This window comes from Helianthus annuus, chromosome 2, assembly GCF_002127325.2.
Source record: "Helianthus annuus cultivar XRQ/B chromosome 2, HanXRQr2.0-SUNRISE, whole genome shotgun sequence".
NCBI classification, from domain to species: domain Eukaryota; kingdom Viridiplantae; phylum Streptophyta; class Magnoliopsida; order Asterales; family Asteraceae; genus Helianthus; species Helianthus annuus.
This window is the reverse complement of record NC_035434.2, coordinates 42,036,295-42,063,283: the sequence shown is the minus strand read 5'-3', so window position 1 is coordinate 42,063,283 and position 26,989 is coordinate 42,036,295. Positions and strand designations below refer to the sequence as shown.

At 35.3% G+C, this 26,989-nt stretch overlaps 1 protein-coding gene across 3 annotated transcripts; it reads left to right on the top strand.

The window, feature by feature from the left end:
* The first annotated feature begins 3,287 nt into the window (after positions 1–3,287).
* LOC110914598 (phosphatidate phosphatase PAH2) lies at positions 3,288–9,898 on the top strand. 3 transcript variants are annotated; one of them, XM_022159397.2, is made up of 10 exons: positions 3,288–4,179; positions 4,282–5,079; positions 5,870–6,168; positions 6,720–6,793; positions 6,870–6,954; positions 7,653–7,812; positions 8,248–8,291; positions 8,660–8,788; positions 8,874–9,000; positions 9,661–9,898. In XM_022159397.2, the coding sequence occupies exons 1-10, from the start codon at positions 3,861–3,863 to the stop codon at positions 9,669–9,671; spliced, it is 2,046 nt and encodes a 681-aa protein (XP_022015089.1). In that variant the 5' UTR covers positions 3,288–3,860; the 3' UTR covers positions 9,672–9,898. The 3 variants fall into 3 exon arrangements, with proteins under 3 accessions (XP_022015089.1, XP_022015081.1, XP_022015085.1); XM_022159389.2 differs by having other exon boundaries at positions 3,288–5,079; XM_022159393.2 differs by having other exon boundaries at positions 3,288–5,079; positions 8,874–9,014; positions 9,661–9,897.
* The last annotated feature ends 17,091 nt before the right edge of the window (positions 9,899–26,989 follow it).

Genomic DNA, 26,989 nt, shown 5'->3' with positions numbered 1-26,989 from the left:
TCTCTTGGCAACGATGAATTTAAGAGTTGAGATTAAGATGAAATTTCACTGTTTTTACGTGTTTAACATAGTTTCAACATGTTATTAATTGTTTCAACAATACATAGCATTCAAACACAAATATGGATAAAATCATGCATTTTCATTATGATTTCAAATCTCGAGTACAATTTGGGAATAGAATCAAATACCACAAAAGTACAACTTACAAAAATAGAAAGTACAAGTAGACTTGCCAAAAATGGAAAGATTGAAAATACGAGGTGTCACATATGTAAGATCCGGGTTTTAAACAAGACTTGCATCTTTCACTTGGTTCTTCCGAAAAACCACTTGTAGATCTTTAGATCTACTAATTTAGAACCTTATATTACGAGAAAATTTATAGTTACACAAGTTCATGTTTCATGAGTGGAAGGGTTCATCATCTTTTACAACTTTTACACTAACATATTACTAGTTCATGTTCCATGAACATGATCTAGTATGGTTAGATGATGATAAATCCCACTACTAGCAACAAACAATATCAAATATTCACAACTAGACAAGATTTACATGATTTACACAACTAGTTTCTCTTTATCCAACTTGTTTATCATATGGTCAAGACTTTTAGTTATGATCTTGTGTGTTCTTGATCTTTAACCGTTAAATCACTTATTAACCACTTTAAACAACAACAAGATGGTGTTTAGAGGCACTTACTACTAGCTCGAGGCTAGGGAAGAAACAAGGCGTAAACAAGGTGGATAAAAGAAATATAGAGAGGTTCTTGAGCTTCCGAGTGCACCGGGCTTGTTTGTATGTCACCTTGCACCTTTGTATGTATGAAGAATGGTTGCATGAAGGTTGGATGGTGGTAGATGTTGGCGGCCGTGAGGGTGGTGTAGAGGGAGAGAGAAGCTTGTTTGTTGTTGGTGTTTGATGAAATGGAGTTCAAGACTTTTAGGTTTATTTATAATCCATGTTTCCTTATTAGCCAACATACAAAGTGTCTCTAAATACCCAACATTAGTGAATAAAATAAGCAAAAGAAAGACAAGGGGTGGGTCACCCCTTGTGACCGTCCCATGAGGGGGGGGGGTATGGGTTGGGTTGTAATGCTATGGTTACCATTTAATTGAAATCCAAAGGTGTTTAGTTAGGATATTTGTGTGTTGTTATTTCTAAAGGGTGTTAGGGTGTTCGGGGACCCTAACTAGCTCAGAAAAATAAAAACAATATGTTTGGCAATATTTTTATGTTCCGGGTAAAGTCCGGTTGTTCGGTTGGATATTGATCCGTTAAAGTGCTAAATAAAGCTTTAAAGTGTCTTTTATATTGTTTTTAGTGTCACAATTACTTCCCAGCACTTTAGAAAATATCTAGGACTATTTTACCAAGTTTTTGCACTTTACTAGCTTTGTTAAAAGCTGAATTTTTGTATGTGGTGGAATTTTGTAATTAAAATATGTTTTAGGCACTTCCGGTCACTATAACTATCACCTAGTGACGCAGTTTTATGATCCTACCTCCTTACACTCCCTACTAGTGTAGTAATCTATTCCCGGCTCATACTGGCCTCAAAACAATGTCTGTCTAGTGCTGGCAATGTCAGCATGTTTTCTGGGTTATACGCTCACTGTGCTAACTGTGCTTTTGTGCATCAAGTTTGTCACTATTGTTTGTGTATAGTAAATAGAGTGACAGTAATAAGGTATGATGCATGAGTATGTATGTATCAGAAAACAGTAAGCAGTTCATTCAAAATTGTAAGTAAGCACAGTAATTAAGCACTAATTAAATATTAATTTATTTGTACGGATACCTGGTTTTGTGAGGGTCGTCACAGGATCTTCCTTAACTAACTTGGGGCCCACAACCTCAACCCCTTGACAGTGACTGGTTCGGCCATAACTAACTTGTCACGCCAGCACACCCAAAAAGTATAAATACCCCACTTAGGCTTCCCACAAAGGGTAATGGCTACTTTCTCTCTCTAAACTCTCCCTCTCTCTCGCTGACTTATTCCATCTCCACAAATACTTATTCTCACGTCCGAGCTTGGTCACAGAGAGCCCCCCTCTCCCTGTGACGATGCTAACGGTGTGCTTTTCTTCTTGTGATCTTTCAGGACTTAGCAAGGATCTTTTGAGGCTCAATTCTAGCCAGCTCAGACCGACTAGTAAGTGAGTCTTCACCATGGTAATGAGATTGACTTAAAATTTATATTTACATAAATCTAATCAATAACTCATATTAATGAAAAAAAACTTGTAAGCACATGTATGTATGTATTTTCAACTACTACAAACATAAGTGTCGGCGTTGACACGGGAATAGGTGTGGCTCTTTATTGGGCTAAATGGGCGACAAAGTAATAGTGCTAGGCAGCTGCCTGGCACTCCTCTATTGGCCTAATAAATTTACGATTTTATCTCGCTTTAAAATTACGATTTTGCCATTAGTTTAAAATTATGTTTTTGCCCCCACTTAAAAATAAATTTACGCTTTCGCTCCCAGCTAAATATTTCAATTTTGCCCTCGGTTAAAAATTACGATTTTGCCCTGTTTCAATTTATAGTTTTGCCATTAGCTTTTTCCCTTAAAATTACGATTTTCCCACGAATTCAAAATTATGTTTTTACCCCTACTTAAAAATAAATTTATGCTTTTGCTCTCAGCTAAAAATTCCAATTTTGCCCTCAGTTCAAAATTACGATTTTGCCCCGTATAAATTTATAATTTTGCATTAGTTTTTTTTTCATAGCCAAGTTACGATTTTGCCCTCAACTTAAATTTACATTTGCCCATCGTTTTTCTTTGTTTTCCTGGTGAAATTACAATTTTACCCCCAGTGTAAAATTACAGTCGTGCCGGCAGCTTTCTGGCATTCCCCCGTTGGTCCATTTAATTTACGATTTATCCCCGAATTAAAATTATGATTTCGCCCTCAGTTAAAAATTACGTTTTTTCCATCGTTTTAGTTTTTTTTTTAGCAAAACTATAAAGGCTTTTTTTAATTGGTTTACTCGATTTAATTTTTTTTCGTGTCAAGGAGCTGCCTAACACTGGCTCATTAGTCCTGAAAAATTACTATTTTGCCCTGAGCCCAAAATTACAGTCTTATCATCGTTTTTGTTTTTTCACCTAGCAAAATTATAGTAGTCTTTTTTTTTTTTTTTGTTTACAACGCGTTGTAAACAAATTTAAAAACATAACATATTAACATTCATTTAGTCGGTTAAGAAACAAAAGATGGGATGTGAAATTACAATGATACCCCACCCTCCCCAATCCCACGTAACCAGAATCTCCATGAACAAACTACATAAACTCTCCATCATTCAACATTTCACCAACATCTTCTTCTCTCAATCCAATAAGAACCCAAATCGCAACAATGCCCCTCGATCCTTCTATCTCTCCTTCTTCCACCATTCCCATTTCCTCCATCTTTCAACCTCAATTTTAAGGAGGAAAAACAGGGGAGGTGAAGCCCACAAACTTCTGCAATTCATCCTTTCATCAATCGATTATTTCGTTATATTTCCATCATTTCATACATAATACAAAATACCCACATGTCTACACTGTGTAAAACATCGAAATTGTAATCTGAATCATTGAGGTTTTTCGTCGAACAGGTTATCTGCATGTTATGAATTTAGAATTTATTTGATTATTGTTGTTATTTGCTTGAGGGTTTTTAGTTTCTTGTTAGAATTATGTTCGCATTTGTGTTGCAATCATCAGATTGTTGTAGATAATCATTTTGGTGTAAGGGTGTTCATTATTGGGTTTGAAACCGATTAATCCGAAAACAGAACAGAGACTGTATGAAACCTGGAAAAATTAGTGATATGATTTAGAGAAAGATGTATGCTGTAGGCAGGCTAAGCAGCTATATAACCCGAGGGGTATCCACGGTATCCGGCCCGTTTCATCCGTTCGGTGGGGCTGTAGACATCATAGTGGTTCAACAACAAGACGGTAGCTTGAAATCGTCTCCATGGTATGTTAGGTTTGGTAAGTTTCAAGGGGTTTTAAAGGTGAAAGAGAGAGTTGTTGACATACATGTTAATGGGGGGGCTGCAGCCGGTTTTCAAATGTATTTGAACCCGAAAGGGGAGGCTTACTTTCTTAGGGAAGGAACTGACCCGGATTCGAAATCTCAAGATTGCGATTTTGGGAAATGTAAGTCACTTATTGATGCTAACAATGGGCAATCTTTTTCTAGGACTTTAGGGTTTACTCTTGAAAGAAAAGATGTAAATGATGATGGTTTGTTGAATGAAGATGGTAATCCGAACGTTGATCAAAAGTCTGCGGAGATTGCGGCCGACCTTTTGGAACGGAAGTGGTCCACGAGTCTTTCTAGGAAAGCGAACAATGAAAATATCGGCGAACATGTTAAGTTTGAAGAAGAGGTTATTAGTGGAAAGTTGGAGTCGAGTTTGGTTTTGCACGAAGAACACTTTGTACATAAACCGAAAGACGATGAAAATGAGGAAGTTGCAAAAGAGGTTGATAAAGTCATCATAGCAAATGTTGATAAAGATGGCATTGTGGAAATTTATGAAAGTTATGACGGTTCGTTGGGGAATAATGTTTTGAAGGAAGAACCGTCGAAGGTTGTTGAGGCGAGTTGCACCGAAGTTTCATGTACTCGAAAAGAAAGTGTTGTTCCAGACGATAACGATAAGTCAAACGGTCAACTTCAAGAAGAACCCGAAAGAGTTGTGGAACAACATGTCACTTTCACGGATCGGGTCGATGATGGGTTAATGGATCCAGAACACGGGTCAAATGCATCTCCATGTACCATTGATCGCGATATAGTTAAAGGTGAAGTGGAACGGGTGAAGGCACTTACTAGAAAGTATCCGAGTGATGGTGATGTGGTTAAGACTTATAAACTTATGGAGGAACTAAATCTACACGTACCGCATACGAAGTCGTTGCCGAATATTTTGCCCCATTTTGATGAATTTGATACTCTTGATTCCCGACAAAGATTCGCTAAGTGGGAAATGGTCCGGAAAGATGCTTCACGGATCATAAAAGCTGGCATTGAACAAGCGAAGTTGAAGAATGGTATGAATGATTTTTGTGTCAAATAAAATAATTTTAAATCTTAATGCCATGGATTTACTTTGTGTGTGTGATCTTAGGGATGATTCGAAATGGTTCGATTATCAATAATTCGATTTGATTCAATTCGAATTCGAGTCCAGTAAATTGAATACGAATTTATAATTTTAAATTCGATTCGAAATTTGAATTCAAATTATACATATTTATTTATTTATTTATTATATTTATATATAATACACATAAATTTAATTTGGACTATAGTATAAAGTAATCTACAAATTTAATCTAAATCCTAAAATAGCCCATTACCAGGCCCAAATAGCCCATAATGAATTTACATATTTTAAATGAATTTGAATCAAAACGAATTTATCCGAATTTGATTGGAATTTGAATTTTTAATCGAATTCGAATTGGCACTTAATTGGCATTTTAATTCGAATCAAATTGACCAGTTTTTAAGCGAATTCAAATACAAGCAAAAAAAATTATTCGAAAAAAATTCAATTCGAAAATTCGTTATTCGATTCGATGAACACCCCTAGTGATCACATGAAATTGCAGGTGCCAATCTCGATCCCTTTATATGGAAACAGGTCGTTCGTGTTGTGTTAACAGCTTATATGTAAACATTAGTAAAAAGATTACCAAATGTCTCCTTAGTACATTATCTTAGATTCTTAGTAATAGAAAATACAGAAAAATGGACAAAGAAAGTGTCGCCTCATCGAACCGACCCGAGCCGACCCATTTTGACGCCCCTGAACTATCCATTTTCCGTGTATTTCAGGTGATGGATCAAACATCGACACTGGTAAAAGTTGGACCCTTTGGCCCTTCGGAAGATCGAAAAGTAAAAGGTTTTCTCAAAAAGAACAACAGGCGTGTAAAAAAGATTCCGAGTTAGATAACAGGTCAGAAGTGGATGGAGAAAAAGATAGAGAGAAAGATAATTTACCGAAGCCTAAAAAGATTCAGTTTTATAAAGGGCTCACTCCAACGCCCGAACAGTTACAGTCTTTGAATCTTACCGAGGGCAAAAACACGGTAACGTTCAAGTTTTCAACAGCAGTTCTTGGGAATCAACAGGTTTGTATTCCGGTTTTTTTTTTTTTTTGAGTAAAATGGGAGTTTCGTCCCTGAGGTTTGTTCAGTTTTGTGACTTCGTCTTAAGTTTTATTTTCTGCATTTGGACCCAAAAGGTTTAAAATCTTGTCATTATCATCCAGCTCGTTAACTCCATCCATTTTTCTCCGTTAACCAGGGGTATTTTCGTCTTTTTTGTTAACTTAAAGGGCAATTCGGTCTAACGGATTCTGTCAGGGTATTTTAAATGCTTGTACATAGAGTGAAAAAGACCGAATTACCCTTTAAAGTAACAAAAAAGACGGAAATACCTTGGCTTAACGGAGAAAAATGGATGGAGTTAACGAGCCGGATGAAAATGACAAGATTGCAAACCTTTTGGATCCAGATACGGAAAAACAAACCTTTGGACGAAAGTCGCAAAACTAGCCAAACCTCAGAGACGAAAATGGCATTTTACTTTTTTTTTTTTTTTTTTTTGTCATTAGGTGTATGTACATGTGTTTTTTGTGTTGTATGTGTTATGTTGCTCATACTATGCAGATACTATTCAGGTTGATGCAAGAATATTCTTGTGGAAGTGGGATACGCACATCGTGATCTCGGATGTTGACGGAACAATCACAAAGTAAAGTCGCGGTTTCGTTTATTAAAGAGGAACTACACATGTCCATATTTTATGTTCTTTTGATCTTGTTTTACAGATCTGATGTTTTAGGACAATTCATGCCTATGGTAGGAAAAGACTGGTCACATATCGGTGTAACAAATCTCTTTTCGGCTATTAAGGTTCGTTGCACAAATCTCCTAAATAATTATTATCAGAAATTGTTATATTTTATTTTGTCAATATCAAACATCTTTGGCCCCTCAAATTTAGTAATGACATGTTTAGCCCCTTAATTTTAATAATGATATGTTTTGCCCCTCAACTTTAATAAGTTTTTTTAAAAAAAATCATTATTTACCCTTACACTTTTTTATAATTACTATTTAGACCCTCAACTTTTAGTTTTTTTCTTACTTGTTTTCTGTGGTTTCTTTTTAGTGTTTGTCCTCAACTTAATGTTTTTCTAAATTTTCCATATGTATCGTCGTAAGTAAGTAAATTATTTCAATTACATTCCGAACCCGCTGCATATATTCGGTTTTATGGTTATAACGAGTGTCGATACCGTAACGAACCAAACCGGTATCTTTTATGCGACTTTTGAATACTGCCGCAACTTTTTTTTTAATCTTAACGTAGATTGGCATGTCGCAATTTGTTTATTTTTATCTACGTTTCGAACCCGTTGCAGAGCGTGGGTGGTAACCCACTAGTTCATATTATTATCATATCGTGACACACTAACATTTTATAGAAAAGCTTCGAAATTTTCAGCAACACAATGTTTTTGGCCAACTTGACCTGACTTCGAAATTACCACCTCCGCGATTTAGATATTATGGTCTCATTGCATTTTGTTTTTTTTTTTTTGTGGTAGGATAACGGATATGAAATTCTATTTCTTAGTGCTCGCTCAATTTCTCAAGCTGACGTCACTCGACAATTCTTAATCAACCTTAAGCAGGATGGAAAGACTTTACCTGAAGGACCCGTTGTTATTTCTCCTGATGGACTTTTTCCGTCATTGTTTCGTGAAGGTAAACTAAACTAAAACACGAGGTTAATCCAAACAAAAAAAGTCAAACCTTGACAAAATTGAAGCTAGTTACATTACTTAATGTAAAAAGAGTAAAATGCAAAAATCGTCCCCGAGGTTCGGGCTGATTTGCCTGTTACATCCAAAATAACTTTTTTTTTTCGTATCTGGACACCTAACGTTTTGATTTTGTTGCCATTTCCATCCAAATCACAAACGTTAACTCAGGGACGATTTTGGCAATTTACCCATTTATTTTTTTGTTTTCTTATTTCTTTTTTTACCTTTAAATAAAACACAACAGAAATAATTATACACACACATTGTATGAGGTTTGACTTTTAAAAATAAAAAACAGACTCTATTCATCGTCTTGTTTTTTCTTCTTTTTTTTTTTTGTAACGTTTTCTTATAGCTTTACGCGTGCTTTTGGCAGTTATCCGAAGAGCTCCCCACGAGTTCAAGATTGCTTGCTTGGAGGTTGGTTCTTAGCCTGTTAGTTTCTACGGGTTGATTGGGTAATGGGTCAAAACAGATTCAAGACGGGCTGACGGGCCAGTTTTAGTAAGAGCCCGGTTGGGTCAACCCACTAATTTTTTGTTAATTACAAATGCGTTAATTATAATCACAGAACAGTATTATTACATTTGTATACATTTAACCCCTTCGATTATTAGCTAAACTTTTCTATTCGGCCCATCTGAAATTAAAACACAGCTCAAACCGACAAGTAGGGGTGCTCAATGAATTGAATAAGAATAATCGAATAGAATTTTTCGAATTTTTACTATTTTTTTTAACGACAACGCTTGTAAGACATAACTCTTGCATGGTTTTCAAATTTACAGGATATCAGGGTGTGTTTTCCAGACGATTGGAACCCGTTTTACGCTGGTTTTGGAAATAGAGACACCGATGAGTTTAGCTACGTCAAGGTAGGAATACCAAAGGGAAGAATCTTCATCATCAATCCTAAGGTACTTACTTAATCATTTAATGCTAATACGTCTTGCAGTTTGTTAACTTACGAACGATTAATCGATTATTTCTATGTTTTTTTAGGGAGAGGTGGTTGTAAACCGATGCAATGAGACGAAAACATATAATTCTATTCATTCTATTGTCAATGGAATTTTCCCACCCAAATCAGAACAACAAGAACAAAAACAAGAACAAGAACAAGAAGGAGGTTGATACACAAAGGTTTTTTTTTTTTTTTTTTTTTAATTTTATAACTCACTTACATGAAAACGGGTCAATTCAGGTTGTACTTTGACCCATTTACAGGTGATTATTTGACCCATTTACATGAAAACGGGTCGATTAAGGTCTTATAATTTATATAATGGGGTCAAATGGTAAATAGGTCAAAATCTATCAAAGTGTATTTATATACTTGCAATTGTTCTAGATTAATAAAACCAACATACTATCTATTTTTCACACAAAAATTGTTTAACAATTTTTTGCACATTAAAATTCCCTCTATATGATAAATTTCACAATATTAATATTGTGATTTTTTTAAAAACAACTTGGAACCGATACATCCGAGTTGTTTTAAAATCAACTGAGATAAAATAAAAAAATAAGGCACATAAGAAATAAAAAAGGACATGTAAGCAAAACAATCGGATGTAATGGTTCTAAGTTGTTTTAAAAAGAATCTCACAATTTTATTAAATTTAACATGTAGAAGGACTTTAACTTGAAAAAAAAAATTGTTACTTTTGTGAGAAAAAAATGACACATAAGCAAAACAACCGAATGTATGACGTGTTACCTAGTTCTAGCGATCTGTCTGTTTTGCCACCTCTACATTAAATCATAGAGCGTGTTATGTTTCCAGGGGGATTGTAACACTTGGAACTTCTGGCTAAGCGCGCATTGGACAATGAGCGGCTTATGATAAGAGATGTACATAGAATCATTGAGAAACCGAATGAATGTATTTAATAGTTATGAAACAAGATGTAATTATATACACACACCACTAGAATTACCAGCATTCAAATTTGTTCATATGAATTTGTGATAGGGTTCATATGCATTCATTGCAATCATGTTAGAAACTTCTAAAGTTGCTAGATAGAAAAAAAGACATGACTTCCCAATCAATAGGAAATGAACACAATGGATGCATACATTTTAGCGTACTGTGGGAATGTTCACGCGTTACGGTGGGTACGTGAATTGGGTTCGGTTAATAAAAACATTATTAATTATCAATTAATTACAACACACCCATTTAGTTTCTACAAGTTTCAAATGCTTTGCATCCTCAAATGATGATTTCCATAATTCATCTGCATGTAGATCGACCATCTAATAGTTGAAAATATGGAATTTAGTGGTGTTATTTGAAGCTAACTTTAGCACACAAAGGCGTCTCTGGGAATTCATGTACCATGTTTGAGTTTAAAAAAATGTGTCCTTCCGTAAGGTTTCATCATTATACATTTTTTTAAATCAAATCGGTATTGAGCTCAATAAAGCTAATGCTAAGTGGGCTAAATTGTAAACCATAAAAAATGATTTGTAAATGGGTCATTATTTGAATTGTTATGTGTTTGATTTTTAAAAAAATTAACATATATATCGGATTTTTTTTATAAATCAAGTGCCCCTCGAAATCACGGGCTCTGTGCGGAGGTCCTCCCCGCATAGTTGCGCTATTTGACAACTTAACCGCTTTCTCATCTTATCGATCGTTTATTCCCTCTAGTACAGTTGGTCTTTTATGTATTTGGATATACTTGAAAAGATACCTGCACAAGCAATAAGATGACAAATTTGACCCAGTTATTTGTGAATGGGCCGAGTTTATCTTTTGAATACAACCCGCCCCACCTATTTTGCCAATTATAAGAAATCAGAGTTTTTATATGGGATTTTTTATTGTCACACCAATCTATTTATTGGCACACTTTGACAATTCAATACGCATCGTATAGGCATATACGATGCCTATTGAATAAAGTAAAAGACATGACAGACTAGCATGTGCAGGGGTTGTCCGGCGGCTGGCTTAACATACATCGTATAGGCCTATATGATGCGTATTAAGACCCTGAATTTTTGAAGTTTATTTTTTGTCTGTTGTGTTTGGTTTTGGGTTAGTTTTTGGTTTGTTATTGGTGTTTATTATTGGTTATTTTTGTTTTAGTGAGTTTTAAAATCTTTATTATTTTTTATCATTAAGAATCGTATTATAGCGTATCGTGGTGTATCGTATCACATTTTTAACTTAATATCGTATTATAGCGTATCGTGTCGTATCGTATCACATTTTTAACTTAATATCGTATTATAACGTATTATATCACATCTTTATTATTTTTATATCATTAAGTATCGTATTATAGCGTATCGTAGCGTAGCATATCACATTTTTAACTTAATATCGTATTATAGCGTATCGTGTCGTATCGTAGCGTAATTTTGTATTATTTTTTTATGTTGATGTATTCACGACGTGTGATATTATACATTGTACGTAACCAAGCAAACCAATCTAAACAGTTAAAATAAACAATCACAAATACAAATAAGCTGCAACTGCAAATTTAACTACATAATAAGTTTGTACATATACAGGACATCGTTCAAAACACATAAACTGTCAAAATCCAAGAAAAGTACAACGATCCTAAACTTATGGATCCTGACCCCCCTGACTGGTGCCTGAGGGCCCCGCCCCCTGAGTGCCTGAGGTCCCCGCCCCCTGATCTGCATCCTCTCCAGGGCGAGGCGACTCGGCGGTATCGGCAATGGTGTATCACCACGCCGGATAGCCGCTTGTATATCGCCCTGGATCGCCCGCATGAGAAGACGCTCAGTACGGCGGTGACCGGCGTCTATTCGCGCCTGCAGCCGCTCATCCATCCGCTCTAAGCAAGCGCCACAGCGAAATGGAGCTGGTCGTAAAGAACGTGCTGGGGGTACTGAGCCACCCCCTGTGGCTGCGGCTCCGGTGGCGGACCACCTGGCGGAAATGGTGGGCCAACGTGGTCACCATCACCGTCGTCGTCGTCCTCCTCTGCGGCATCACCATCTGACGGCTGACCCTGTGCCGGCTCTGGAAGCAACTCTAGTAACTCGGTTGGGAGAGCGGCGGGGGCATATAGCTGCCCGTCGGGTCCTATAAATCGCAGCCCGAGCCCAGTGAAGTCACACGTCACGTGCATGCCGATCAGGGTCTGCCGGCTCAACCTGACCGGCTCCACCACTCCCCCCTCCCTGAATACTGGGTCCTGCTGGAGAACAAGGCCAAACGAGACGGCGATACGCGTGATGTACGCCCCCACGTACAGCACATACATGTCCTGCCTTTGGTACGCCGTTGCTAACCATTGGGCTAGGCAGTGATGGAGGGCGCACGTCTCCCCCATACAAGACAGTACAGGGAAAAGAGATCCCCCTGATTGCACCACTCGCGACTCTGCTTGCGTGGTGCAACGGATGTGGCAACAAGCCTGTGCATGTAACGGTACAGGGGATCTCTGATCCAGGAAACCCTCGACTTCGACTTTGGGCCGAAGCGAGCGTCGCAGATCACCTGCCAGAACCTGCAGAGAGTCGAATGGGGGGCCATATGGATGCCCTCGGTGTAGATGGGGGTGTCTGTCTCCTCCATCGTGTAAAGGCCGCAGTGCACAGCAAACTCTCTGAGTGACATCTCATGCCTCCGTGTTGGAAGCTTTGTTAAATCGCGTCGCACTTCAGGATGCATGTTTTTTTGTTTTGTGTTAAATGTATTTGATGTAGAGAGAGTTATTATTGCCGTTGTTGATGTTTTTCACATCTCATGTTACAGTAACCACAACAAGTAAACTATTTTCTCATTGTGGTTGTAAAATATGTACAGATCTATAACAATCTTGACCAGAAATATATGAAACACCAGAAATAATGACAAAACAAGTGACAAAAGTTTTATTGATTACCCAAACCAAAAAATACCCAACCAAAACCCTAGATCTCAAACTTCTGAGATCTAAACAAAGTACAGAACAAGATCAACAGATTTGGAAGATCTGTTGATCATAACAAAGATACAACAAAAAATACAACCAAAACCAGAGATCAACAAGATCTCAACAATACAACCAAGATCTTAACACTAAGATCTGTAATACAGAATGATGATGATCTTCAACTCCGGTGAACCTCCGGTGAACACAGCTGAATATCACACGAACCAAGATGAGAGAGAGAAAACCCTAGAAAATATCTCTGATATCGATCACAACTGAACTGAAGTTTCTCTCTCTTCTCATTTATACCAGAAATCAACCAAAGTAACACTTACACCCCTTAGACTTCCAAAGATGTAACAACCGAACCTTGAGCCCACTTGAGCCCATCACATAAACTGTTAACAACTGTTAACAACTAATAAACAACCATAAGCCCACTAACTGAAGTCTGATATAAAAGCCCAATACAAAACAGATATAAGCCCAATATGTTAGAACAATGAATTAGAGAATATATACCATATACCTTTCAACACCCCCCCATAATTCATGTACTAAACATATTGTACATACCTAATTTCTCACATGACAACTCATGTTGGACAACACTTAACCCTTTTGTAAAAATGTCTGCAATCTGATTTTCAGATGCAATTTTTTGTGGGTCAATAATGCCACTTGCAATTTTTTCTCTCAAAAAATGCAAGTCCAACTCAAAATGTTTTGTTCTTTCATGGAAGACAGGATTTTGAGAAATTGAGATAGCAGATTTGCTATCACAAAACAATGAAACAGGTAATGCACAATTAATTCCTAATTCAGACAACACATTTTTAATCCACATTACTTCACAAGTAGCAGAACACATTGCCCTGTATTCTGCTTCAGCAGTAGATCTTGAAACAAACCCTTGTTTCTTGCTTTTCCAAGACACAAGAGTATTTCCAAGAAATATGCCAAACCCAGTGACAGACTTTCTGGTAGACAAACACTTAGCCCAATCTGAATCAACAAAACCTGATATATCAAAATTACCTGTTTTCCTGAACATAACACCTTTCCCAGGACATTGCTTTAAGTATCTCAACAATCTTAAAGCAATGTCTAAATGTGACTGACATGGCTTATGCATATATTGACTCAAGAACTGCACGGCATAACTTATATCAGGACGTGTCAAAGATAAGTAAATCAGTTTACCTATCAACTTTTGAAACCCAGTAATATTTTCTAAATAATTTTTGTCCTTCTCTATCTTGTTCGTAACCACATGAGACAATTCAATAGGAGTCCCAACAGGTTTACTACCAAGATATCCGAACTCATTTAAGAGTTCAAGACAATATTTTCGTTGTGATAAACAAACAGATTCACCTGAGTATAAAACTTCAATACCCAAAAAATATTTAAGCACACCCAAATCTTTTATTAAAAAACTCTCACTTAAACATCTTTTAACCCTAGCAACTTCAGTAGAACTGTTTCCAGTAACTACTATATCATCAACATAAACCAAAAGAATAACAAGAATATCACCTTTACTCAATATGAACAAAGAGTGATCACACAAACTTTGGGTAAAACCCATATCAAGCAAAACAGAAGACAATTTTTCATTCCATTTTCTGGGAGCTTGTTTAAGTCCATAGAGGGACTTAACAAGCTTACACACCTTATTTTTATTTTCATTAAAATACCCTAAAGGCAATGTCATATACACATCTTCAGATAATGAACCATACAAGAAGGCATTATTTATATCAAGCTGATACAAAGGCCACCCATTATTAACAGCTATTTTCAACACAATTCTAACAGTAACCATTTTAACAACTGGAGAAAATGTTTCTCCAAAGTCAATTCCTTCCTTTTGGTTGAAACCTTTTGCAACTAACCTAGCCTTATACCTTTCAATCTCCCCATTGGCCTTATACTTTATTTTGTATACCCATTTACAGCCAATGGGCTTCCTACCTTTAGGTAAGTCAACAATAACCCATGTATTATTCCTATTAAGAGCTTCCATCTCTTGATTCATAGCTTCGATCCACCTAGGATCTTTAACAGCCTCATGATATGAGTTAGGCTCAACAGATTTGTTTAAAGAAGACACTAAACACAAATTGTCAACAGATAAACTAGCATAGTTAACAACCTTTTCAATACCATATTTTACTTTTCCTTCCACAACATACTCATCAAATCTTTGTGGAAAAACTACTTTCCTAGAAGATTTCCTAGTAGTTTGTCCCTCAGATGGGTTGGTCTCTTCATGAGATCCTGCAATGTTCTCTACCCCATCAGTGCTACCTTGCAAACTACTACCTAACTGTACCTCATCATGTTGAGTACTATCAACATCCGGAACAGTGGCAGATGTAGAGGGCAACTCTGGTGGCTGATCATCACTGCAGTGACCTTGAGCACCAGTTATACCCTCTTCATCATTGGGAACAACAGGAACTTCAGGTGTTATTGTTTCAGTAATATCAAAAAAATTTATCTGATTTAAATCATTGTTAACACTTTGACTCTTATTCAAGATAGATTTAAAAGGATATACAGTTTCATAAAACTTCACATCTCTTGAATAAAACACCTTCTTGTTATCTAAACACAGTAACTTGTATCCCTTTTTAACATTGGAATAACCAACTAAAACACACTTATCAGCATGATAAGCAAATTTATCAGACTCATTTAAGATAGTACTAAAACACAAGCAACCAAAGTTCCTTAGGTGAACAAGTGAGGGTTTAAAACCATAAACTACTTCATATGGACTCCTACCACTTAATACAGATGATGGTAACCTGTTAATCAAGTACACAGCAGTTAAAACACAGTCAGACCAATATCTAAGAGGCAAATTACTCTGAAATAACAGAGCTCTAGCTGTGTTAAGAAGATGTCTATGCTTTCTTTCCACCACACCATTTTGTTGTGGTGTATAAGAGCAAGAAGTTTGATGCAAAATGCCTTTAGTTTTACAAAATGTATTCATTTGATTATTTAAAAACTCTGTTCCATTATCACTTCTTATAATTTTCACTTTAGTTTCAAACTGAGTTAACATCAACTCATAGAAACTGCATAAATTTTCAAACACTTCTGTTGTATTAACCAACATGTAACACCAAACAGTCCTAGAAAAGTCATCTACTATAGTTAAGAAATATTTAAAACCTTCATAACTTGTTACCCTATAAGGTCCCCAAACATCAAGATGAACTAACTCTCCTATAGACTTTGTTTTGTGTTCACTAAGTGGGAATGGAACTCTAACTTGTTTTGCCCTGTGACACACATCACAAGGGCCATGTTCAATGCTTTTAACATCAAACTGATCTTTTAACACAGCCAGGACCTGATCAGAAGGGTGACCTAATCTGCTATGCCACAAATTTGCCTTAACATAACTATTATAGCACACATTCATTGAATTACCATTTTTCCCAACAAAGTAAAGACCACTGTCTTGACTACCAGTCACCAGGATTCTCCTTGATTTGGAATCCTGAAATATACAACTATCTTCTTTAAACACAACATCTATATTGTTATCTTTAGCTAGCCTATGAACTGACAACAGGTTAACATGATACCCTGGGACATAGAAAACATCTTTTAAAATAACACCATCCATTAATTTTACATTACCAATCTTTAAAACTTTAACATTTGTTCCATTAGGGTGAGCAACTTTAGTGTCAAACTCAGAAACATCAATAGCATTAAACAACTCTTTATCACTATTTATCATATGTTGACTTGCCCCAGAGTTAACAATCCAACTAAAGAAGTTTTCAAACAACATAGAACTTGAACAATTAACACAATTGTTTACTATAACAGACTCACCTCCAACACCTGATGACTCAGTTCCAGATTTATCACCAACTAAGCTTAGTAGTTTAGCAACCTGCTCAGGTGTAAAAGGCAGACCAGAGGTAGAGACACTAGTAGAAGACCCTACCACAGCATTTGACTTATTTAACCCACCAGTTTTACCTGACATATTATTAGATCTTTTCCTAAAACCTGGTGGATATCCAATCAATTCAAAACACCTATCAACAGTATGACCCATCATATTACAGTGTGTACACTTCAAGTTAGGATTAGGTCCTCTTTGATTAGCAGTTTTTTTCTTAGACTCAAAAGATTGGTTTGGTTTAGAAACAAAAGCAACATTCTGCCCTTTTGACCCACTACTAGTCAACCTATGTGATTCCTCCCTAGAAACCACAGAATAAGCAACCTTGACAGATGGAAAGGTTTCTCTGGTTAACAAATTTGTTCTTACTGGTTGATAAACATCATCAAGTCCCATTAAAAACTGCATTAGCTTGATTAACATTGTAAAATCATTATAATCTTTAGCTGCTTTACAAGAACATGTTGGCAGTTGAAGCATAGCATCAAACTGCTTCCACATTGTTGTTAATCTATTATAATAGTCAGCTACAGTTGAACCATTTTGAGAAATACTATTTATTTTCTTGAACAAATCATAAACCACAGAGCCATCTATCTTGTCATAGGTCTCTTTCAAATCCTCCCAAACCTCTGAAGCTAAACTAGAAAAAACTTGACCTAAGAAAAGTTCCTCAGACACAGAGTTCAAAAGCCAAGTTAACACCACAGAGTTACACCTATCCCACTGACTAGCAAGAACAGAATCCTCAGTAGATTTTTCACACTTTCCATTTATAAAACCAAACTTATTTTTAGCTTCTAAAGCAAGTTTCATAGAAGCAGACCAAACAGCATAATTTTCAGTACCCTTCAACTTTACACTAACAATAGTAAGGGCACTAGAATCACTAGGGTGTAGATAAAGTGGATCTCCAATATCCAGTTTACCTATTAAGATCTGAGATGTACTAGCACCTGGTTCTGGCTGAACCATGATGACACACACAATCAAGAAGACAGATAATACTCACAAACAAACAACAGATACAACAGATAACACTCTATTAAGAAACAGATAAAACACACCAATAAACCAACAGATATACAACACACTATGGCGAAGCTGTATCAGTGTCAAGATTTCAGGTTCATCACTTATAGTGCCTGAACATGTCTTAATACAGGAGCCAAACCCTAAAACAATAAAAACACACAAACAATGGTGCCGGTCTTCACTACCCCGACTTCAACTAATCAACCAACAAAAGCAATAAACTAACTACAGAGAAAAGGAAAGATCTCACAGTGGGTGCAATATCTTCACACACGATGAAGACCGTAACCTTCTAGGGTTACTAGTCAACACCAAGAACAAGAATATACACTGGTTAGTTTGCTTTGAAAACCCTCTAGGGTTCCAAAGACTAACACAGTCTTCACACGAATCTCAAGAACAGTGTCAAGATCCACACTGTTAAACTCCCAAGATCAGACAACAGAAACACAGATCTACAAAAAAACAAACAATATCAGAGCAAATCTATACAAGATCTAACAGCGGAAGACTTAGATCTGGGTAAAAGAGCCTTTAAGCTCTGATACCATGTAAAATATGTACAGATCTATAACAATCTTGACCAGAAATATATGAAACACCAGAAATAATGACAAAACAAGTGACAAAAGTTTTATTGATTACCCAAACCAAAAAATACCCAACCAAAACCCTAGATCTCAAACTTCTGAGATCTAAACAAAGTACAGAACAAGATCAACAGATTTGGAAGATCTGTTGATCATAACAAAGATACAACAAAAAATACAACCAAAACCAGAGATCAACAAGATCTCAACAATACAACCAAGATCTTAACACTAAGATCTGTAATACAGAATGATGATGATCTTCAACTCCGGTGAACCTCCGGTGAACACAGCTGAATATCACACGAACCAAGATGAGAGAGATGAAAGAAAACCCTAGAAAATATCTCTGATATCGATCACAACTGAACTGAAGTTTCTCTCTCTTCTCATTTATACCAGAAATCAACCAAAGTAACACTTACACCCCTTAGACTTCCAAAGATGTAACAACCGAACCTTGAGCCCACTTGAGCCCATCACATAAACTGTTAACAACTGTTAACAACTAATAAACAACCATAAGCCCACTAACTGAAGTCTGATATAAAAGCCCAATACAAAACAGATATAAGCCCAATATGTTAGAACAATGAATTAGAGAATATATACCATATACCTTTCAACACTGGTTATCTAATAACCTTCTTTAAAATTGTCATAGTTTATTAATATATTGAAGATATTCTCATAATTTTTAAAACTGTAATATTTTATTGATAAGTTGCCTATTTGCCCACTAAGCATCAATTCATCTACCATATGATGCTCATCTTTCGAATAAACAAAGTTACATAGCATAGGGTATAATTTTATTGAGCTTTCTTATTGGCATATGAAGAGTGTATGGTTTTAATAATTTTAGATGTGGCTAAATGGCATGTTGAACAGCTTGGATAACTGCAAACGAGTCGTGCTGAACCTAACTAGGGTGAACTCGGGCTCGGCTTGTTTAAAAATCGAATCGAGTCGAGTCGGCTTATTTTTTTTAACGAGCTAGAAAGTTGGGCTCGGACTCGGCTTGTCAAAAACTCGAGCCAGGTCGTTTGTTTAAAAAGTTAAAGTTTATATTTTTGTATGTTTGCACACATAATGATATACATAAAACCAAAAAACAATAAATAAAACATTATTTAGGCTAATAGAATAGTAATTTTGGGTAAACTATAAATAAAACAAACATGAAAAGAATCTATATTACTTACCTCAATATATATATATATATATATATATATATATATATATTTAGGTAGAGGATCCTGTACATTAATCCAGAAGTGTGAGAAGTGTATTATAACATTATATATAACACCATATAAACACCGTATAACAATATGTAACACCATATAACACTATATAACAAATATAACACTATAGTTTGTCTGATAGCATGTCTATGATAGATGTATAGTGTTATATATTGTTATATAGTGCCATATAGTGTTACATAGTGTTATATGGTGTTACATAGTGTTATACGGTGTTTATATGGTGTTATATATAGTGTTATAATACACTTCTCACACTTCTGAATTAATGTACACTATCCCTACCCTATATTTTTAAATCAATATTACTAATTAAGACTATAGCTTAAAAATCTATTTCTTTTGATAAAAAAATTAACCATGTTACTAATTAAACATTTCTTAAATATATTAGAATATACGCACGTATACTTTGGAGTTTAATTTAAATGAGCGGGCCAACAAGTCAACTAACGAGCGAGCCACGAACCGAACCTACCTTGGCTCAGGCTCGGCTCGTTTACAAACCGAGCCGAGTTGAGCCAGCTCGTTTAAAACCGAGCTGACTTCGAACCAAGTTTTTTTCGAGCGAACTTATAGCGTGCCTCGAATCACCGGCTTTTTGAAGAACCCTAGCAGTGGCGGAGTATTGTGGGTGTCCGGGGGTGCACCCGCCCACCCCAATGTTTCGGTTATAAGTGTATAAGTTCCGATTTTTCGTCCGAGAATTTTAAAATTATATAGGATCGCCCTCCGATTATTTTTCCTAATTTGTATATCCTAAATATTTATAAACTTTGTATATAAATGATGGGTAGTTTGGTAAATATACACTTTGTTTTATTTGGAACTATTATTATTTAACCCGACTTGAATCGAATAGCCAACCCTACCCGACCCAAAACATAACGATAGGAAAAAAAATTTGGGTCCCATCACTTTACGCCCCCTCGAAACTTTTGGTCAAGCTCCGCCACTGAACCCTAGGATAATATGATTTACCGACAAACTTAATGAAAGCTCCATTTTATAAAAATTATATAAAAACAATTGATGAGATAAGCAATGAATGCATATTATTTTTGTCACAAAATTTAAGTTGTGTAGTGTACTTATAAACTTCTTTGTTTTTAGAGAGGGTGGCACGTCATATATGCCTCCTTTTACTGGATGATTCTTTAGTATGCCATTATGCCCGTGTAGCTTCAAATATAATACGTATTACATATAAAACTTTTTCTTAATTTCATAATATGTCCAACCTAATCTCGTGTAGTAAATAGGTTCATAACCTAGTTAATTAATAATAAATTAAGAACAAGTTAAATTAATGATCCAACAAGTGGTATGGGATTGTGTGTTCTTGAAATCAACTACTTTGACGTTCAAGTCTCATAGACGATAGGAAATTAAAAGAAAATAGCCTTTAAAAAAAACTAACTTGGCATTCGAAATGCGAACCACTACTTGACAGGCACGCCCCAAACAAAAGATCAATTGTTTCTAAATAGTTGTCACAAATCACACATAACAATAAGGAGTGTCAATGCCTTTGTTACTTAATTTCCAAAAGGTAAAAAACAGCCGCCAAACAAATATATTGACTTTCCAGCAACAATATATATCAAGTGGCATTCAAACCAACCCCAAAGTAACCAATTCTTCAAACAATTCAAAATGAAAGATGTTACATTTCCTTGACCCAACAAGATTATCTAATCACATGTCATCTTTCTTATATTTGAATTCCACCAATGTCTATACATATACACGATTTTTGCCTGTTTCATGGCCTCCGTACATAGTCTTCATCTTCGTTTATGATGGAATTTTTGAAGGGTTTAACACTTACATATAAGTTTAAAGAATGTGATTCTGAGTAGGCGCAAGATTGCAAGAATATTTTGGTTGACGATGAGTTGGTTATATTCTTCAAATGATTAGAAAACATGGAAAATGCATAAAACAGCAGTGTAGGAGCATCTTTAAGTCAAGTATTGAGATTAATATATAAATTATGTATTTAATCATCTCACGTAGATATCTTAAAATATTTATAAGAAACAATCTTATATATAACAAACGTAAAATTTACTCATAGCAAGCTATTGAAAGTAGGGGTGTGCACGGTTCGGTTCGATTCGGTTTTTGGGTAAAACCAAAACCGTAACCGAAAGTTCGGTTTTTGGTTTTTAAAAACCGTTCGGTTTTGGTTTTTTCGGTTTCGGTTATTTCGGTTTTAGCAACGGTTCGGTTCGGTTTTTCGGTTTTTTCGGTTTTTTGAAACAAATTAGGTAACATTCAAAACTTAAAAGTATAGTTCAAAGTTTAAGAATCTTTCTTAAATGTTTACATTTAAGTTAATATATTTAGTCTTATAAATTAATATTATTCACATAACCTAACCTTCTAATCTATTTTAATATTTCTTCAAAGTTTTTGTTAAGACGTTTTCTTTTATAATACTTTGAAAACCATTAAATTTTTATATTAAACTTTGTTAGTTCTTGTAAACAATGGATGATTTTAATGATAAATAAACATGGTGATGTTCTTATTAAAAATATTTAACAAACAAGAATAAATTTAATAATTCTTAGTAGCATGGGTAGACACTTAAACAACTTAAACATAAAAATATATAGATTTGGTATACTATTAAAACTTATCGGTTCGGTTCGGTTATTTTCGGTTATTGAAAACGATTATCCGAAAACCGAACCGAAATTTTCGGTTATTAAAAATCCGAAAACCGAACCGTCGGTTTTTGTTTCGGTTCGGTTTTTTCGGTCCGGATTTTTCGGTTATTTCGGTTACGGTTCGGTTATTTCGGTTTTCTGCTCACCCTTAATTGAAAGGATATAGGAAGTATAGGATGAACGTAAACTTTTCATGTTTTGTAGGATATTAACTAAAATTTTATAAGTAAATATTCAATTTGATAAAAAAATTATGAGAATCTATTAGATGTACATAGATAAATGAAAAGGCTTTCAACATTAGGGTGTAGGGAGTGGTTAAATACTTGAAAGTGGTCAACTTCAAAATCAATCAATAAGAGTGTGCTATGTCAAAGTGGTAAACTATGCTCAAAAGTGTTGACAATGGTTAGATACTTCATGAATTGGTAAACTATTTAAAAAAGAAGGAAAAATGTGTGATTGGTTGAGATGACATGGACCCCAACCCACACACCCCCTCTCTCTCCTACCCTCCCTCTCCCCGCATCGGCAACCCATCACTGAATTGGCAAACTTTGAGTGGTAAACTTATGTTGGCGATGGTGTTCCCAATAGGTAAACTAAGTTTACAACACTTTGCCGCACTCCACTCCGTATACCCTTAACATTGACATGTCTTTGAAATTGAATCCCATGACAACAAAGGATGCAAAATAAAATCTATATCTTGTAGTTTATGCTATATAATAAAATAAATTAATATGTGATATGTGTCATCAATTAAAGGTATTTATTTTTTTATTTTCCCACATCTGTTTCCTACTTATCTTATATTAAGGGGTGTGATAAATACACTCAAGATATGGATTAGTATACCAAATAGTCAAATTTAATAATGATTAGGTACTTTATTACATTATTTTATTATAAAGTCAAAAGTAATAATTATGTTTTTTATGTTATTTTATCTTATAATACTTTTGTTCCTTTTTTGTATTTTGTTATACTATTATTAGTATTAATATCAATATTAATAAATGAATAATCAAGACACTTTATTATAAACACGAAAGTGAAAAAGTTATCATAAATAAATAAATAACGAGTCTCTAATAAAACAGTATATATAATAAATTAAAACATTAGGAAATAACACAACCAATATACAAACAAATTATATATAATAAATTAAAACGATCAAATGCAACAAATTATATATAATAAATAAATCACAAGAGTATGCCAACTTTTTATACCCAGAAAAAAAACGATCAAAGAGCCTATTCCATAGACGGTGGTTCTTGTATTCCAAAATATCTTGTTTATGCCTTTTTAAATTCATTGTAAAGCAAAACATTAGGCGGTGGTTCTTGTATTCCAGATTTCCAGCCTACATTACATATATACTAATTATTTTACAACAAATATTCCTTTCTAATTTATAATTGGCTATCTCATGATACGGTTTTCTATGTATTGTTTTAATACTCGCTAACCCAATACATATGCCTTTCGGTGGGTTACGATCAAAGAGGATGACGGCTCCGATCTAATGGCGGTTCTTGTGAACCTTCCGGCAATCAAATGGCGGTTCCGGCGAAAAGACAAGAAGGGACGACAGCTCCGATCAAAGAAGACGACGGCTCCGGTGAACATGAATGGTTCTGATCGACGGCTCCAACGATGATGATTCAAGAAAACAAAGGAAGAAACATGAATGAGTTTTTTTTGTACCTGATTAGTGACAAATTGAGGTGTCCTCATGATAAAATCATCTTCTTCCATTGACAGGAGGTGTGCGGTGGGTGGTGGTGGGCGGACGGGTGGTGGAATATTGGGTTAAAAGCTTGTTCCATTAAAGTTGGTTTATGAAAAGTTGAAATAAAATTGAAAAGTTGACTGAATGGCTTACTTCTAGGTAAAAGTAAAAAAAAAAAAGTTGACTTTCTGGGTGTATTTAACAATACCCTATATTCAATGTTGTAGAAGGCGCTAGTCGGGCGGTGAGGTACCACCTAGGGATTAATCGGGATTAATAGGGATTAATCGGATTGGACTTTTTAAGTATAGTTTTACAAATTTATATATATATATATATATATATATATATATATAGAGTGGGGATCCTACGGAAAGTGTGTTTTTCCTAAAAAGTGTAAAAAGTCATAAAACACAATAATTTCAGTCATAAAACACACCTAAAACTCACAAATAATAGAATGAATATTACTAAAACACCATATTCAAACTCTAATAGTCCATAAAAACTTCAAACACACCATTGTAGAACTATGAATATAAAACACACAATGCTAAACAACATAAAAAATAATAATATTTGTCATTCCACAATCAGAGCCTTAACATCTAAAACACAACACAAAACCCACATACATGATGTTTTAGTAATCTTCATCATATTATTTGTGGGTTTTTGGTGTGCTTTATGGTTGACATTATGGTGTTTTATAACTTTTTACACTTTTTAGGAAATTTGGACTTTCTGGCCAACTCCTATCCTATATATATATATATATATATATATATATATATATATATATATATATATATAGGAAAATTGGTATTTAATAAACCAACCTTTGCCCAGTTGGTAAATAATAATCCAACCTACAGAATTGGTATATAATAATCCTACCAATCAATATGTTGGTACTCAATGAACCTCCGTTAGTTTTTTTTAACGGAAGTTAGTTTTTAAGTTTTATTTATTACACAAACAGTCCCTGTAGTTGTAATTTACTAGTTTTAACTATGAGTTAATAGCCAAAATGGTCCCTGAGGTTAATAGCCACAGCACCGCCACCGCCACCACCACCACCACCGCCACCACCACCACCACCGCCACCGCCACCACCACCACCGCCACAGCACCGCCACCACCACCATCACCACCACCACCGCACCGCCACCACCACCACCACCATCGCCGCCACCACCACCACCATCGCCACAGCACCGCCACCACCACCGCACCGCCACCACCACCACCACCACCATCACCGCACCGCCACCACCACCATCTCTGTCTTTGATCATCGACGCCTAAGGGGTTTGAATTCTGATGCAGCAACAGACGATGACTGACCAAAAACATCATAGATCCAACAGCTCTAGCGACGGTGGTGGTGGTGGTGGCGGTGCGGTGGTGGTGGTGGTGGTGCTGTGGCGATGGTTACGGTGGTGGAGGTGTTGTGGCGATGGTGGTGGTGGTGGTGGCGGTGCGGTGGTGGCGGTGCTGTGGCGGTGGCGGTGGCGGTGGTGGTGGCGGTGGTGGTGGTGGCGGCGGTGCTGTGGCTATTAACCTCAGGGACCATTTTGGCTATTAACTCATAGTTAAAACTAGAAAATTACAACTACAGGGACTGTTTGTGTAATAAATAAAACTTAAAAACTAACTTCAGTTAAAAAAAACTAACGGAGGTTCATTGAGTACCAACATATTGATAGGTAGGATTATTATATACCAATTTTGTAGGTTGGATTATTATTTACCAACTGGGCAAATGTTGGTTTATTAAATACCAATTTTCCATATATATATATATATATATATAGCTAGATAGATAACTTTATGCTTTTTATTAATAAATTTAAAAGTTTAGAAACCATATGTAAACTAGTGAAAGATAGAGGGGGTTAAATGTTAAAATACCTAAACTTAAATGTTTAAAATAGGTTTATAACTAAAATTTGGGCTTTAAACCATGGGTCAGGTTTCAAAAATTGGGTTTTTTGGGTAAAAAAACATGGGCCCGATTTGTCCGATTTTTACCGATTTTTACCGATTTTGTCCGACTTTGACCGATTTTGACCATAACCGATTTTTTTGACTGACTAGCTTAAATTTAGGCAGTAACCCACCGACTAGCGCCTAGGCGCCGATTAATTGGCTGCCTAGGCCAATTTCTGTAACATTGCCTGTATTAGTTAAATAAATAATAAATTAATATTAAATTTTTTTTATCTTTTTTATCTTTTGTTGGTTAAGTGTCCCAATGAAAACAATGTGTAATGATGACTTATTTTTTCTCTTTCTTCTTTAATATTATCACAAATTTGAACATTGACATAAGATGCATGTGTTTGAAATTGAATCCCATGACAATAAAGGAAGCAAAATAAAATCTATATCTTATATTCTATGCTATATAATAAAATAAATTAAAATGTGATATGTGTGATCAATTGAAGGCATTTATATTTAATTTTAGCATATCTTTTATCTACTTATTTTATATTAATTAAATAAATAATAAATTAATATTAAAATTTCCATCTTTTTTGACCTTTTGCTAATTATGTGTCCCAATGAAAACAATGCGTCATGAAGACTTATCTTTTTCTATTTCTTCTTTCATATTATCACAAATTTGAACATGGACATTGACATAGCATAGCATGCATGTGTTTGAAATTGAATCCCATGACAATAAAAGATGTAAAATAAAATTTATATCTTCTATAAATAAATTAATATGTGACATGTGTCATTAATTGAAGGCATTTATTTTTTTTATTTTCTCACGTCTTTTCCCTACTTATCTTATATTAATTAGATAAATAATAAATCAATATTAAATTTTCCATCATTTTTGACCTTTTGCTGATTATGTGTCCCAATGAAAACAATGTGTCACGGTGACTTATTTTTTCTCTTTCTTCTTTGATATTATCACAAATCACTGATC

Coding starts and splice junctions, on each gene's coding strand:
- LOC110914598 (XM_022159389.2), top strand. CDS start 3,861: ATGTATGCTGTAGGCAGGCTAAGCAGCTATATAACCCGAGGGGTATCC. Junction 6,955..7,652: donor ATCTCTTTTCGGCTATTAAG/GTTCGTTGCACA, acceptor TTTTTGTGGTAG/GATAACGGATATGAAATTCT. Junction 8,292..8,659: donor TCAAGATTGCTTGCTTGGAG/GTTGGTTCTTAG, acceptor TCAAATTTACAG/GATATCAGGGTGTGTTTTCC.